Source organism: Hirundo rustica, chromosome 6 (assembly GCF_015227805.2).
Source record: "Hirundo rustica isolate bHirRus1 chromosome 6, bHirRus1.pri.v3, whole genome shotgun sequence".
NCBI classification, from domain to species: domain Eukaryota; kingdom Metazoa; phylum Chordata; class Aves; order Passeriformes; family Hirundinidae; genus Hirundo; species Hirundo rustica.
In genome coordinates, this window is record NC_053455.1 from 33,658,124 (window position 1) to 33,675,863 (window position 17,740).

Here is a 17,740-nt window from a genome sequence, read left to right on the forward strand (position 1 = left end):
AATTGGAAGGAAAGGGACTAGAATGTACAAGAAGAGGAAAGAAACATGGGAAGGATTGAATGGTTGAAAGAAATTGCTTTAAAGACTAGATTGCATAATACATTTTGTGCAAAGAAACACTAAGACAAATTTGTGCAAGAATGACATCTATTGGTGGAAATACAAGAATTAACTTGGAAGTACATTTTAAGTGGTTTTATAAAATTAATTTCTTGTCCTAACTTTCTTTTCTTAAAATAATTATTTAGAATAGTCTTGTACCAGCGTGAAGGTACAGGTTTATCTTTGTAATAAATTGTTGAGATGAAAACAAACAACTGAACTGAGAGGAAATGTGACATAGCTGTTATTGATGCTAGAAATATATGCTACAACAAGAAGTATATAGTCCATGAGGATTCTTTGCCTGCATTTAAAAGTCCTTGTATAGAGCAGGGGGAGTTACAAATTAAGACCATTTAAGAACAATATTTTGAGTAAAATAGGAGATATCTGAAATTAGTAAACAGTTTCTTACTGTTCCTTACTATTTTTTAAAAGAAATATTTTTGTCTAAAAATCTAATAATTTGCATTATGAAAAAATGCAATAATTTCAGTTTCTTGTAATTAAAAGGGAAGAATATTTATTCCGTTATTTTTTAAATACTCAGAACAAAAGGCTTAATTTCTATTTAAAAGAGTGTTCAATATGGGCTGATGGACTGCTAGGGACCCAGCAAAACACTTTATCCTGCAGCTCACTCCCCATGACTCTCTTTTAGGACAGCATTCTCGGTTGAATTACAGAGCCCTTGTATCTCCAAAACTTATTTTTCTTCTCCAAGATGAGTCCGTGAGATTGAAGGAGGAGTTGCCAAAAGAACAATAGTGGAAGGCTGCTGCAGCAGTGGCTGCCATCAGAATCTGTTTGGACTGCAGCCCTGCTAGGAGTAGCCTGTAAGAAAGATAGAGGCCACAACCAGGCTGCGTGAGTTGCTCTGGTGGCAACAACCCTTGGGTGTTCCCTTCCTCTTCAGTGTGGGACGTCACACCCAGATACTGTCTTCCCTGTGCAGTCATCAGACTGGACAGCAAGACAATTGTGGTAAAAAAGGAGCCAGTGTCTGGAGAGCAATTCTGAAACTAAGATCATGTTCCCAGGAAACAGCATCTAAAATGGACCAATTTATTTATTTGCAATTGCACTACACCCAGTCATGTTATCTATGGCCCTTTTCTGCTTTTAGAAGAAAACCTTTAGCTTGATTGATCAAAAGTTTGGCACTACTGTTTTAAAATGCACTTATATTAATAATAATAACACTATGAAAAGGCTATTTATTGAAAAGCTCTGCTTGCTCTGGAATAGGAGCACCCTAACATTAATGTATAATTGTGTATGTGCATATATAGATACACCAGTGTTTGTTTATGAAAATATAGAACCATAGAATTGTTTGGGTTGGAAAGGACATTATAAATCATCTAATTACAACTCTCCTGCCATGGGCAGGGACATCTGTCACAAAAGCAGGTTGCACAGGGCCCCATCCAACTTGACCTTGAACACTTCCAGGGATGGGGCATCCAGATCTTCTCTGAGCAGCCTGTTCCAGGGCCTCACCCCCACTACAAGCAAAGAATTTCTTTCTAATATCTAATCTAAACCTACTCTCTTTCAGTTTGAAGCCATTATCTCTTGTCCAAGGGCAATACAGGCCCTTGTAAAAGTCTCTCTTCAGCTTTCTTGTAGCTCCCTTCAGGTACTGAAAGGCGCTGTAAGGTCTCCCCAGACATTCTCTTCTCCAGGCTGAACAATCCGAACTCTCTCAGCCTGTCTTCACAGGACAGATGCTCCAGCCCTCTGATCATCTTCAAGGCTCTCCTCTGGACTCACTCCAGGAGATCCTTGTCCTTCCTGTGCTGGCACCCAGAGCTGGATGCAGCCCTGCAGCTGGGGTCTCAGCAGGCAGAATCCCCTCCCTCCCCTGCTGCTCTGGATGCAGCCCAGGACACGTTTGGATCTCTGGGCTGGGAGTGCCCATGGCTGGGTCACGTCCAGCCTCTCACCCTCCAGCACCCCCAGGTCCTTCTTGGGCTACTCTCCATTTGTTCATCCCCAGCCTGTGTTGATAACGGGGATTGCCCTGAACCAGGCATAGCATCTTGCACTTGGTCTTATTTAACCTCACAATATCCCCATTGGCCCACTCCTCCAGCTTGTCCGTTTTGTAATTGAGAAGATGTGTCTATGTTTCTATTAGCTGCAAGACGGTAGATATTGTAGACGAGAGTGTGAATGGATTCTACTCTGACAGGACTTTTAAATGCACAACCTACACCAGAAGCATGAAAAAAGATCCTGCATTAGATTTTAAACTTTAGGCAGGGAGAAGATACAGAGATATGGAAGGTAATGAAACAAAATAGAAATAAAACTCCATTCTATTTTTTATACAGCATTTCATCTCAGATAAAAAAGCACATAAGTGAGATGTGCAAATGCAGCTAAAATTGCAATTAATAGTAATTACTTAACAAACTATGGTAAATGAATGTAACTGTGGATTTTATTTTATAAATCTTTTTGTTTAAACTACTATATTGTAGATGGGAAGCAAAAGGCCTGTTGAAATGAAGATGAAAAGAGAGTAACCTAGAAAAGGAAAGGGATTAAAAATTCCTCTCCATTCTTTGTAACAATAAGTACCAGGCTTTGTGCCTTAATTTACAAAGAGCCTACTTAGCTTATTTACACAGTTTATAGTGATCTTCTGTTCCCTGTCTTTGTTACTTGTATATCTGCCCATATTAATGAGATCAGTTAATATACCTTTCTAGAATTTCTGTCTCAGATCTACCATTGCTTTTTCATATGATAAGTTTTACAGGTTAATATTCCATACATTTATTGATACAGTATGCACTCCTGAAAAATAGTAAAATGGGTTTCTAAATGTGCTTTCTGATTTTATAACTCTATAGCTATTACAGTGCTTTTTCAAATTCTCTAAAGTAGTCCATATCTCAATGTCAATCAGAATTTAGATGAAAGTGTTAAAAACACTTTGCTTTTACAGACATGGATTTATACAGACCCCTACACCAAATGTGTGTGGCATCCACACATTCTGTTAGCATCATGCATTGCTGAATTCTAGTAAGAATTATCATGTCTATGTTTCTGTTGCTACATCTAAATTTAATTACTTAAATTAAAAATAGTTATGTTGGCAATATCCAATTCCCTCAAAACTCAGGAAAATTACTCACGTATGCTCATATAATGTTCTAAGTGAGGTAACAAGGCTGAAAATAATGATGAAAATCAAGGCCTTGTAGGTTTTCTTCTATCTTCCCTGCCTCTCCTATTTTAGAGCATTTAGTGGGTTAAAATAATAAGTTTAAAATGAACTAATCAGCAGGAGAGAGAAACAGGAGAGCAGGGGAATGTTAAGACCATTATCAATCCGCACAGTAAAGGTGTGGATATGGCAGAGGGCAGTCTGTGTCAGCTGAACTCCAGAGCAGTTCACGCCACCTGAGCTACAAACAGACCCTGCTCCTTCTCATGGCTCCTCTGAAGCCTGACACAATTGGTGCATATTTGATTCCATTACTGTTTCCAAGAAGTTATGCAAACTTTTCTAGATGTGGGGTTATTTTGAAAAAAGTGGTAGAATATTTGTTTTCAGTTTAGCAACCTTGCTGTTTTGCGCGTGCCTTTCCGTCCCGTTCATGTTTATCTAGTTTGTTATTACAGTGATCTGAAAAGGCAGTCTGAATAGATAGGGGGTCAGGAAGTGTTGAACCCTGCCATATGATAGGGGTAGAAATTACATGACCTTATTCTGGCTTAATATGTGTTTTCTTCAAAGCCAATTTTAAAACCTACTTCAGGTGAGCTTTTAGACATCTCAAGAACAGAACTAGAGTGAGTTGTGGGTGTGACTTCTGTCTGTGATGAAATGTAGGTCAAAAAGGGCGTGTAAATGTGCTTTAAACTGTAAGGAATGGTTATCCTTTTGTATAATTAGTGCATTGACTGCCTTGAAAGTTGCTATGACGGGTTTTAAGGGCTTTTCTGAGGCACCAGGGAGTTGTCTGTTTTATTAAGTAAAGAGTCTTCTAACATAATCATAACTGATTTTTTCTAAAGATTTGGAAGTTGTTCCTTTAGATGCAGTGTTACAGCCTGTTCAGAGAGACTTTCCTTATGAGATAGATCCACCCAGCATTAAAACACTTCTGCCAACAAACTGGCTCCATCTTATTTTACATCACAATGACCACCTCTTTTTTATATCAAAATATTAAGGGCACAAAACACTGTACTGAGTAAGTAACCAATATGTATTTCATTATGAGCTATTCAGTCCGTCAAAGTACTCTCCACTGGGCTGATCATCAGAATGTGGGAAGCAAGTCTTTACAAAAGCCATATTTTAGGCTGGGAGTTTATGGACTCTGTGGTGAATTTCAGAGACTGGCAGACTCATTCATGACAACGACTTTCACTTTTTGATCCTTTCTCTGGGCATATATGGAGAGATGAATTTCCTTGTTCATGCTAGAGCTCAAAAAGCTTGAAAGTTTCTCCACACTGCCTAGAGTTTACTACAAAAAAGGTACATATAAAGCAGTATTTTCTGTAGGCTTGTGAGATTACCTCTAGTTTTATAGGGTATATTTCTCCTGGAGTTTTAATTATTCACTGTTCAACTCTGGGATTTCTAACACCTCAATATATTGTATAATTTGAGCTTTACATTAAAGAAATCACCCTTTTCACTTCTAATTTGATCCTGGTCTCCTATATTTTGTTGGGATGTTGTTTAGACATAAAGTACAAGATTCCTGTTTTAAGTCCACTTTTAAACTAAACTTTTCCTAAGTCCATTAAAATCCTAAATAGTTAAATACTGGCTGTAATCACTGACCTTCTATTCATAGGATTGTTACAGCTTGGTGACCCTTTTTAATTACAGGGAAGTTTTATTCTAAGTGTGGGTTATTGTTAATACAAACAGATGAATAAATATTTTGGCATAATCTAAATCAGTATGTTTGGTTTAAAAGGCATCATGAAATTGTTCATAGAGTTATATTTGTGTTAGTGACTAACAAAACTATTCTTGAAAATATGATTAATGTTTATCCTTCATAAATTAATCAAACCCCAAATAAATAGGCACATAAATAAATCAGCAAGACATAACCATACAATTTATCAGAACAATGAACAGTTAATCATGTAATTGAACACAAAAACAGATTGCGTGCATTTAAATGTAGAAATCTTTGATTCAGTATTATCACTTTGCCCCATTTATTTTGCCATAAAATGCAATTTAGAATTGCTTTAGATTTGCCTTCAGGAAATTTGGTCTTGGGGGACACCGCACCAGTGTTGTGGTACCTTCCTTCCACCTGTTTTATAAATCTTGGCATTTTAAGAATAGGTTGGCACAGGGAGCGATAAGGACTCTGTGTCTCTTTCTTTATGTAGAGCTTCCTTGTGTGATATTAATCTGTATTACACCTAGAAACCAGGGGAGCCATGACCTGTCAGTTGTTTCTGACCTTAGCACCTGGTGATTAAGCATAGCGGAGAAGCAAGTCCAGAGCTTGCTAAGGAAATGCCAGGCAGCAGGGCAGAAGACATTGCTCCATGTTAAATCACTGATAAAGATGGGAATGGTTCCAATGCCCTTTGTCTATAGGCATGCACGTAACCCTGTAATTGAAAAGGTGTCCGTAAGCTTCATCTAAGCCCTTTAGTATTACAATCTGATTTTCAGGAAACATTGTTCCTGCAGAAGATACCAATGGCGTTTGCTTTTCCTGATGACAAACAAATGGTTTTTGTACAGTCTACATTTTTAAACATTAAACCAAAAGCTAAATGTGTTGGGATACTTTGTTGCTGCTTGTTGGCTGTAATACTCAGCTTTTTAGAAAATGTTTTTCGGTAATCACATACAGCAGTGTGATCTGCAGCTGATTTCCCTGTGAAGGACAGCTTTCCCCGTGTTGGTTGCTTAAGATTACTCATCACAGCTAAATGGCTGACTATAGAACGACTCTTTAACTTGGATAAAATTTTTTTAAAAAGTAGCAAAAGTGGAGACTTGGGAAGGAAACCTGTTCCAAATGTTACTGACTTTCTGAATACCAACAGCGCTAAAGAGTAGTTGATATTTTCTCCATCTATATTGATAAAAGATATATATAGTATCCCTGGTAGTCTCTGTTAATGTTGAGTTAGAGAGTTTTGTAGATTTCAAGTGTTCTTGTTCGTTTCAAGGAAACGGATCTCACACATACATACAGGAGTACAGTCTGTGAAAATCATCACAGAACATGTCAGCAGAGATCGTTTTGGTTCGGAACCATCCAAGGCTGGTGCCGTGCAGATGGCCAGGGCTGTCCGATTTCTAAACAGTTAATTTGTCCCTCCTGGGCGCTGGCCGCTCTCCGCCGCCCCGCGCTCCCGGGCCCTGGGCGCGGCCGCAGTCCCTGATAAGTACCTGTGCGCGCTTCTCAGCAGGAGCTGTGCAGGGCAAGGACAGTGGTAATATGAAACCGGTCTCGTTGGTTTTTGTTCATGGCCCTGGAGGCTGAAATCTGCATTCCAGATGAAACCTCCAGCAAATCGGAAGAGAGTCTCTTTTTTTCCCTACTTTCCTCTGCTTCAAGGGCGCTCACTCGAGTTGGCTCTGCCCGGCCGGGCACTGGGGGCTCCGCAAGGGCTTCAGGAGGGGGCACAGGAAGCTTCAGGGTCGTTAGCTCGGGTTTCCATTTGACATTTTTTGGTGATTATGGATTTACAAAAGAAGTTATTTATCCTAGTGGAAAGACTATGCAAAGGAGTCCGTCAGGAATTTGCTGCTGAAAACCACCCAGCGCTGGCGCACCGGGACGAGGAAGTAGGGAGCAGCGGCGGCGCGCTCGGCCCGGCGGGACGGCTGCTGTAGCTGCCGGGCGCTGCGGGCCCGGCGCGCCGGGAGCCGGGGGCGCGCAGCCCGTCGGGGCGCGGAGCCCCGCGGGACCATCGGCCGGGGCTTCAGCCGAGGTTAGTGCTGCGACAAGCCCCTCTCGTGCGAGGGAACAAGTTCCAGACGCTGCCGAGAACTTTTTTACGGTGGGTGGCTTTGCCGCTCCCTTGGCGGAGCGGGGACCCCGACGGCCGGGGCGGAAGGGGCGGCCCGGCCGGGAGCGCGGGAGGCCGGCGGCCTGCGCGGGCCGAGCCGGGCCGGGCCGGGCCGGGCCGCCTGTTGCGGCGGCGGCAGCCAGCCCCGCCGGCAGCCTGAATGCCCGCAGTAAGAGTTCGCTCTGCAGTCAGCAGCGCTGCTGGAAGCGAACCTACTCTGTACTTCACGCAACATGGAAGAACATAATGGGATGTCTAATTGTAGTGAGCTTTTAGACGTGAAGAACGCAGCAGAAAGCGACTCTGAGCCACTCGCTACATTTTCTGTGAAAACACTGTTTGGATTTACAACTAAGCTTGAATCTACAGGTCCCGAAGAAGAAACAGTGCTTAAAGCATTTCAACCTTTGCACAGCAGTATAAATACTCATGCTAACACCTGGCATGAGAGGAATGATAATGGATGTAATGAGGACTCAGAAAATCAGCGCAGTGTGGATGGGACCAGTGGCCAAGCTGACCCAATGTCTGGCAGGCAAGCGGGCCTGGAGCTGGAGTTAGATGACCAAAATGAATTACTTCTTCAGCATCTGAGGTTTGTTCAGACTTCTTTGTCTGAATCGGACAATGAGGACAAGGATGCTATTATTGTGCAAGGTACTTTGGTTCAAACAACAAGTGACACAGAATCGGACACGGAGAATAAGGACCTAGACACCGATGAGAACATTGCAAGCAAATATGGGCTGAAAAATGCTGCTTTGTCTGCTGAGGCCTTGGACAATAGCAAGCAAAATAAGGAAGAGTCAGAATCAGAAGGGCACAGCAACAGTGATGACACTGTGGATACAGATGACATTGAGTTACACCCACCATTCTCTAAGCAGCTTCCAAAAGAGCTGGATGGTATTCTACAGTGTGACTCCAATGGAAAAGACAAAATATTAATGGATGAGCAATTCACTCATTTGCTTGCTACAGGAGAATACTCTCAGGAACTTCCAGGTGAAGAACATAGATCTTCCGTTGACAATATATCACTCCAAAAAACAGCACTGACTGAAAAGACTTTCCAGCTGCCTGCTTTCTTTAGTGGACTACGTGTGAGGAAAAAGGGACTGACCACAGAAGATGGGGAAACTGTTACAGAAATTAAACCAAGGGAGAATGATTTAGCCCTGCTTAAATTACGACAGCCTGTTAAGAAATCCAGTATTGCATCAGGTTTGACCATTAAAAAAAAATCATCTGAACCTAAAGCAAATCCCACTTTCCTAGAACAACTCTCGCACTTGTTAAACATAGACGTCTCCAAGAATGAAGATAGAACTGAGGACTCTGGTGAGGGATCTGGCGAGACTGAGGACAGTGATGAAGCTCAAGAGAACAAAGCCTCCAGCAAAAGAGAACCACGATTTCCCTCTGAGGAGATAAAATCAAGCCCTGCTGAATCTGCCCTGGATGCCTTTAAAGCCTTATTCACACGACCTCCCAAGAAAGAAACAACTGCAGATACTTCAGAGCTGGAAGCCCTAAAACGCAAAATGAGGAATGAAAAAGAGTCCTTGAAAGCTGTATTTGAAAGATCAAAATCAAAACCTGGGGATGGACCATCAGACAAATCTGTAGGTTGAATTACTTTTTCTTCCTAAGATCTGGAAGTAGAAGGATTAATTTTTTTTTTATTATTATTTTTTTGTTTAAAGATTATTGGTGGGGACTTAAGATCCAAGTGTCAGAATTGCTCTTCTTTTGGCAGTCTCAAATTTTGGATTCCCAGCTGAGGAAATCTTGGTGCTAATTTGTCAGAGTTTTTGATCATCTGCAGTTGAAGCAGTATTCAGCCACAAGTGATGGTGATAGTAAAAGCCTCTCAACTAGAAATGAGAACTTTAAAATCAGTTTCTGATTTTAAAAGATCTCTACCTAACAGTTCTCCATAGGCTAATTATGGCTTTAAATCAGTTTGATGCTGCAGATATTTACTGTAATATTATTTAGCAGTTTCTCAATCTCACTCTGTTTTCTTTCACTGAGTATTTTATTTTTGAAAGTAATATTTCTTTTTACCTGTAGGAATAATTTTATGGTAAGAGTTGATGCAAGAAGTTGTGGGTGATTTTCAGCTCAGTTTGTTCAAGACAAAGAGCAGAAAGGTGTTTTGTTTTGTTTTTCTTGTTTACGTGCTTTTTTACATGTCTTGTTTACATCTGGTTTTTCAAATATGGATAAGCATTTAACCTTATCCAGGTGTAACTTAGGGATTTCAATTAGACAACTCAAGTTTTTGATTAATATAAGTGTTTGTAAAGTTAATGCTTGTAGGCATATGGCGATGTAGTTAGTATATTTGAAAAAAATCAATGCAAAGTCTTCATACAATCATAAATTACTTTGAATGTGATTTGAACGCTTTAATTAGATGAATAACCTTTGGGTTGGCATTCTCCCAACCCAAAATTCTTACAAACACATCTTTGGCAGGTGTAATCAGCACAGGAGACCATTGTTGGCTAAAGGGGGAATTACCTGAAGGATTCCGTTTTCAGGATTGGACCCTAAACCTGAAGCTACTTAACTTAATTTTCTGTGTTGGTTATACTCTCTTTAAAATTTTTATTCTTACATAATATTTAAAAAAAAATAAAAAAGGTAAAAAAAATCCTGGTCAACACTTGGGTAGACTGATAATACCTGTTTGCAGTAAATTAACTGTGGGGAGGAGAAAACAGGTATTCATTGGCTGTGGAATGTATAGCAAGTGGAGTCTGCGTGTGCCCTTCCCATTCCTGGCTTGCTCCTTCCTGCTTACACCCGTCGCTGTGCTGGCGTCAGCGTTCGTGCGGCTCACAGCAAACCTATTTGGGAAGCTGTCATCACACACAGTGAGGGAGGAGGCACAGGAGTCAGCAGGAGTGGCTTTTGTAAATGTCTGCTTAATGTCCGGTCTAGTGCAAATCTGTATTTTCTCAGGGCAAAGCCAGAGTCCGAGCCTTTCCTTTCCCTTGTTCCTGTGGGTCACTTATAAAGCTGTTTTCATATAGGACTTCACTCCTGTTGCAGTTGTGTCTATGCAATTACTTGTAGTAACATGTTGTAAATCAGATTACAGAAATATTTGAGGTAAAAAAACCTCAATTAAAAAAACCATCAAAAAAATCCCTCTAAAAGAATGCATTTTTAGTGTGCCGTTCCCCCTCCACCCCTTCCCCATTTAAAGAGGTATTTTAGCATTCCAGTTGACAGCGCAGTCCCATTAACAGCTTTAGCATTACTTTGATGTGGCAGTATTACCTGGTATGTGGACTGAGCAATCTGCTGGGGGTGGGGCAGGAATTTCATAAACTAGCTCTGCTTCCAGAAAATTATATTGTCAAATGATGTCTTAGGTGAATTGCTCGAATGTTTACTTCTAAGAGGAGCATACTCTGGAGTATTTCACTCTGGAAGAAAGATACAGGAAAAAACCCTATTATTCGTGACCACCTTTGTTGGTTCACCAAAGGATAGACAGCTCTCCACAGTGATGTGAACAGCTGCAACAAATCACTGGAAGTCAGATGCATTATGCTACTTTCCTCCTCAAAAATATTTTTCTATGCTGATTTATTTGTGTCCCTTCCAGCTGAGCACATTCAGTCAGTAGAATGAGACAGATCATCTTTCTGAAGCAATTGTGTAGAGCTGAGCATGGCAGTTGCTGTTTGGAATCAATTGATCCTGCAGAGTTTAATTTTTTTCTTGCGTAATTTTAACAGCCTGACCTGAGTCCCTCAGAGCAAGATGACAAGACTCCAGGGAGACTCCAGACTGTCTGGCCGCCACCAAAAGCAAACCATGAAGAAATAAAAGTAGGATTAAAGTACACAGAAGCAGGTAAAACAAAGTGGTGAAGCGTTTGCAGAAATTAGTTTCTGGCATTTTTAATCTTGTTTGGTGATAAGTCATAGTAATTTCTTATCTAGAAAAACAGACTTTATGTTTCGTATGTGTGGTTTACTGGTACTTGTTAATTCTGCGTCTGATTTTTAAATGTAAATGGCTAAATATGTGTTGAAATCTACGAACTTGCCTGTACAGATTCATGAGGACAGAAGTGGAGTTTTTTGGTACGTGAGTTTGGGATTTTGTTCAAATGAGTGACAGATTGGTGAATGCGTGGAAACGTGACTGCCTTTTCTGATGCCTTGGTGCAGGGGGCAGCTCCCTGCTGAACTCTGGTCTGACTGCAGATTTTCTTCAGGTGCTGTCCAGAATGAAAACAACACCATTAATGCAACATGTGTATGAACAGAGGAATGCTCATATCCAGTCAGGCCGCTTCTGTTGCTGGCCACATACATTGTCCTATGCAAGTGTATGAAAGGGTATGTCCAAAGTGCAATCCTAATTATCAGATAAGCCTTCTACAGAAAAATATTTCTTGAGGCTTTTTGTTATTTAGCTGTTTACATAACATACTTACAAGGGAGAAAGTGATTATTTTAGCCACCACATCTCTGGTTCAAATTTATAGTCTTGACTGTAGAGCGGGAAGTCCTTGATATTCAGAAATTAGCCATAAACTGAGGGACAGTCAGAACTATTAAAGTGAAAGACGATAGACCATCTCTTCTTCAGATACCTGGAGATTTTAGAAAATACCACCTAGAAAGTATTAAGTGGAACTGAAAAAAAAAAGCTTTTATACTACTTTGCTGTGAGAAATTGTTCAGAGTAATGCTGTGTGGTTCTTTCTAATTCCAGTGGACATCCATCTGACCTTGTATTTGAGAAATAGTACTCCTGTGTGTTCTATCTACTGCTTTTTATTGTTTAGTCTTTTTCCCTCTTTTTTCAGTTTTCTCTGCTTTAATCTTTCTTTTTTTGTAAAGTGGGAATAATACTGGAAGTGTAAAAGTTGTTGGAAGATTGAGAAAACTTGGTTTTGATGGAAACAACATGGTTCCAATATATAGTATTGAATTTATAGTGCATCTGATTGGTCTGAATTTGGGAGTCTATCATTTAGATTACCAGGACAGGTATTCAGCTGTTGACAAGTTGATCTTACTCTTAGATTTTTATTATAGGCTATATGCCTGCTATATTTAATTTTACCCAAACAAATATTTTTCCTTCTAATGACTGTAATCATCTGTGGTAAAACATATGGTTAAATAAAGAAAGAAAACTGAATTAACAGAAGCTCCAGATTCTACTACTTGTAGAGAAATTAGGTCATGCTTTCTTGAAATTTGAATAGGAAAGACAAGACTGGCTTAGAGCCCATGTAAATTGTTACTCTTGTTACTGTGATATTTTGGGTGGCAGTGTCATCAACATGTCGATGGTTTGTTTGCTAAGTCAAATTTTTATAGACCAGATTCTGCAGTTCATTAGCTGCTCCAGCGTCTGGCAGAGGGATTTGAATGAAAACAAACCGCTGGTGATTCAGCTGGGATGAGATGTTTGCAGTGCTTTTAAAGGAAATAGGCAAAGACTGTGTTTGCAAGGTACGTTAAGGCTGCTGTAAAGTTATAGGTGTGCCTCAGAGATTGGCAGGTTTGTTTCTTTCAGCCATTCTTTTAGGTGGATCACTTACATTGACTGTTCTCAGGACTTGTGTGACTGTTTTAAAGCATTATGCACAGGAACGAATTTATAGTCTCCTGCAAATAAAGCAAGTCACTGTTCCTGAGTCATGATGATGCAGTTACAAGAGTAGGGTTTGTATTCAGTGTTGGTTTTATTGCTGGGGTTTGTGGGCTTTTTTATGAATATGAACGTGGCAATACAGCAAAACTTCTAAATTCACAATCTTCTCTCTTACAGTAGTAGGTACCTTCAAAGTGTGTGTGTGTGTATACTGCCATTTCCCCTCATGCCCCTTCGCATCCAAAATTCCATTCTAGCCACCAATACTTTAGAAGCTTCTTGACCCCCTTTTAAGAAGCGGGCTTCTGAAAAATAAGCTATAATGCAGATTAATCATCTGCATTATTTAAATTGACTGGTCTAAACAAAAAACCCTATTTCTTACCTCAGTGTCTTGTCCTGACTACTAAGATCAAATGAAAAACTCTTAATCTCAGAATAGAGCTCAAAAATGGTGTGTGGCAGGGATGTTTGTGATTCCAGCCTTCCTCCACTGATGTTCCTGAATAGATGAATATCTATATCATAAAAAATGCTGAAGTGGTTTGTTTTATTAGCTTTCAGTCAATAATTTATGTTAGTGTTTTAATTTCTGTGACAAAGGTTTTCATCTACCAAAACAACAGGAATTTTGATAAAGACAGTAACAAGAGGATGAATTATTAGATAAGTATTCATTTAGCACAGCTTTATTTTAGGCTTTAGGATAAATTTGTCAACATTTGTCTTTGTGCTTCTAAAAGTACACGAATATGTATATATTCTTTGAGCTAGCAAACAAAAAATGATTTGTTTTTTTCATTTGTCATCATAAAATAGGATTTAAGTAAGACTGAAAGCTTGAAAGTTGGAATACAGCAATCTTTTTTGAAATTCTACACTGTGTCTTTGATTTACTTTCTTCATCACCATGCACTATGACAACTATGACAGGAAGGTAGGGATATTGAGGGAGAGCATTCCTGTCTTTTTGATCTTTTCTCACCTCCTTGTCATGTTTTTCCTCATTGTTCTTCTTGCCTAGTGGAAGCAAGAAATTCAGGCTTAGTTTGGCCTACGCAGCAGACATCACAATGACTCACAGCAGCTTGGAGGAGTAGCTAACTCCCTCCCAAGGCTCATAGTCTGGCTTGATGTGTGGGAAACCAACTGAAAAGCAAATGGACATAACAAGGAACACGTGTGTGAGGCTGACTAGGCCTGTTAGGAATATTAGAAGTGGAAAAAAGTTAGGGGTACAACTGAACCCCAGTGTTTTTTCATGCATTTGATAACTGATTGTGCAGCCATGATATTGTCTCCTGTAGGATCCACACCTTGAGTTGGTAATTTTGAATTGAATGGGTGATGTTGCAATATTTTGGTTTAACTTATGTTTTCTTAATTCTTTAATGCATGGGTTTCCATAGAGCAACTGTGTTGTCAGCTGGCTCTCTGTAATTAGCACAAGCTTCTCGCATGATTCTCTAGAGAAACTGGAACTTCTTTGAAGTGTGTCTAAAATAGCTGAAGTCCAGAAAGTCTATAGTGCATTTATGTCCTGGAAGACTAGAAAAAGGGTACTTTAATTTATAGTTATTCCATGGAAATAATTTCCATAGAATCAAAGACATTTCTGTGCATATATCTTTGGTCCTAAATTTCTGTTCCTCTGCTTTCATTCTAAGCTGTGTTGTTTTTGGTTTTTTTTCCCCTCCATAATTCTTGGAGAGACTTCTCACGTTTTTAAGCATTAACTGACAGAAGGGTAGAAATGTCAGCCATTATATGTGATGAAAATATCTAGCCAGATAGAGGAGACAAATTCATGGCTATACCGAAGAAATTCATCTGTGATACTACATCACACTGAATCCACATATAATCAGTGTTTCAACTACTCTGTATGCCTAGTCAGCACTTGCAGACACATCTCCCAGAAAAGGAGTTTAGATATGGGTTCTGCAGCTCATAAAACTACTTACGTTTGAAGAACAGTCTCCACATTAGGGTGGTATAGGTACAAGGATTCTGATATTCCTATTAACATCATTTTAGCATTCAGGATCAAACTAATTCTCTTATATACAACAGAGGGAGTTTAGTCTTTTGCTTAGCAAAACAGAAATGTAATAAGTAATAAGGGAGAGAAGTATTTGGCATTCCTGTGGGAGAAAACATTAAAAAAAGCCACTTAAAAATTAATTCATACAGTGAGGTTTTTTCATTTTTTCATTCAGTGTTTTCTTTTTAATTTAAATGTCTATATTTAACATTTATAAGCCTCATTTTCTCACAGTCTGTCTGTTCATCATCTTTAAATCTGTGGTGAGGTAATGCTGTCTGTATGGTTTCACAATTTCTATAACATCAGTTTGTGATGATGTATGCACAATTTTCCGGGTAAATAAGAAAATCAGAAGGTGCCTGGGGTAAATGTTGAATGAAATACAAAGTAATGGCAGAGGTTTACTGCTAAGTCTCAAATATATCAAATCCTTGATCACCTATACTCTTAGTTCCCAGCAAGAAAATCACTTTACAACCACGATGTAAATGCAGAGAATAATCAGTTTATGTGAGAGAAGGAGAGGCATAATGGTTGGAACAAAAGGATGAGAGATAAGAGCATGATTTCTTATCTTTCTTTAACATAAGCTTCCTTTGTGGCCTTGAACAGTTTGTGTTTGTCTTTAAAAGAAAGACAATGCTTGATGTTAAGTGTCCTGAAGAAAGTTGTTCTAAGTAATTTAGGTTTATTTCACTTCAATCTGGTGTTAGGGGTTCAGTTCTGGGATTCTATTATAAATTTTATTGTAGTGGATTAGATCAAGCAGCAGTATAACAAACAGGATATTTTGCATTGGTTCAAGGTAGTGCTTTTTTGATTGATCAATTTGGTGTGAACTCAGAGTGCATAAAATTTTTGTAAATTATTTTACAACATTTTACTGCATTTATTGTGTTGCATGGCAGCTGCATGTAATTCAGTGTTTCATATCAGATACACTAGTGTGTTTTTGAGAAGCTGAGGGTTTTATTACAAGCCAGATTTTGGTAGCCATACTATGTTCTAGAGCAACAATGACATTTTGTTCCCCTTCTTTATAATAGCTAAAGCTATGATTTTATGAATTTAGAAGGTATTGGGTATAGTGCTGCTCAGAAATCTCTACTGCCACAGAGAGGTTGTGTAAGTGGTGATCACTTCAGCAGTCACTTTTCCAAATATCTTGCAACACTATGTGCTGAGATTTACTTTGAAAATACTAAAAAAAAAGCTAAAAAACAATCAAGCAACAAAAATATTGTTTGCTTTTCCCTCCCCACCTCAGGTTCATACTGTATCTCTTGAGACAGGAACAAAAACATCGGCACCTGTGGATAATTAATATTTATTGGTAAGATGTTTGTGTTCCATTTTCAGGCCTTTTGCTACTTTCTGGAATGGCTTCAGGAAAGTTTCGGGAACTTTTCCAAGTTTCAGTTTATCCATCCGTAAAATTAGGATAAGAATTCTGACCTATTTTTCAAGTCAAATTAAATTCCCTTTCTGTTTAAAGCTCTTAGCATTAGATAGAGATGCAGAATAAGAAAGAATATTGACTTTTTAAACTTTAATCTTAAAAAGCAAAACCCAGACCAACCCCAGAGTTACAGAATGGTAACTGCACCTAAGGCCATGGGATAAAGTGTTCATGCCTTCCCATACACTGAGGATTTATTTTTCGCAAGGTGAGAGGGAAGACGAGTTACGCTCCAGTTTTTTGATAAAAAAGGTTGCTCTATTTTTGTTATGCATACTCTCTGTAGAAATGTAGTAATTTTAGGAGACCTGTTGATTTTGAGTCTGGGTACGTGTTTTGCAGCAGGTGCCTGACAAGGACAGGTTTTACAGTGTCCAAAGCCATGTGTGAATACACACATACGTAGCCATGAGTACCAGTGTGCTTAAGATTCACACACAGAGCAGCTCTATTCCACTCGAAGTAGAGAGCTGATTTCGAAGTTTAATATTTTCCTAGTGAGAAGAATAATCTGTTGCCTGAATATAATGAAGGCAAATTGTGTGAATTGTTTCTTTTACTGTAGTTTTAATTTATAAATACAGACTGCACTATGGCCCTGAGCAATCCAATTTTACAAAGATCCAAAACAGTCACAGAGATGATTCTTTACGAGATGATTCTTGTTATATAATTGAAACACAGTGAAAGAGCGATTGTGTACACAAGAAGAATGACTTTTCTATTTTATTTCCATGGTTCTGTTTCAAAATACATGAAGCCCTAACAGAAATGGCTCTGAATTTTACTGAATTCCCTTTTCTGTTCTTCAGTCTCGCTGTTCACTTGTTATGATGCTTTCTGAAAATTTGCACCTGCAGTTAGACCTGCTTTTTGGATTTCTTTTTAGGTAAATTCAATATCAGCCCTGCCAAGTTTGCTCCCTATGCTATGGCACAGATATGTACTCTGTAATAAATCTGTTCCTCATATTTGTTGTTAAAGAGTTACTAGTTTACTGTGTTGCATTGGTGAGCATGATCCTGTAACAGATTGGTTTTGTAAATATGAAATAGGACGTTTCTTGAGAAAGAATTAGTGTTGAATGTCCCCAGCAGCAGTACCTCTAGTGTTGCCTTTGTGGGAGGTTGAAATGACAAGTGAAACTATTCATTTCTGCTATCAGGTAAGTGAACTGTAACTGTAACCCCTCACAGCTGAGGAATGGTCAGGCAGATAAGTTACTCAGGTTACTGCTTTTGAATAGTGCTTTATACTGCTTTGCAATCAGAAAGAGGAGTAACTATTTTCCTCATTTCCATAACAGACCATCAAGGGGGTGCTGGTTTTTCCATAGGAGGCTGTTTTTTTCTGGATACAGTTCTGTAATTCTTGGGGAATTCAGTGGCTATTGTGAAGATACTTCATGTCCTGTAGTAGGTTTACTTTGGTGTCTTCTATATTATTTAAATATCTTTACAGTA

General features: G+C 39.1%; 1 protein-coding gene across 3 annotated transcripts in view; it reads left to right on the forward strand.

Annotated features, from left to right (window-relative positions):
• The window catches only part of FMN1 (formin 1), a 173,234-nt gene that overhangs the window by 41,738 nt on the left and 113,756 nt on the right, over positions 1-17,740 (forward strand). For 2 of the 3 annotated variants that reach the window (XM_040068119.2, XM_040068120.2), the window contains exon 4: positions 10,893-11,010. In XM_040068119.2, coding sequence (XP_039924053.1) covers positions 10,893-11,010 — 118 coding nt within the window. Of the gene's footprint in view, positions 1-7,250; positions 8,760-10,892; positions 11,011-17,740 lie in introns of those variants that run through there. The other variant, XM_040068121.2, reaches the window with a different exon arrangement.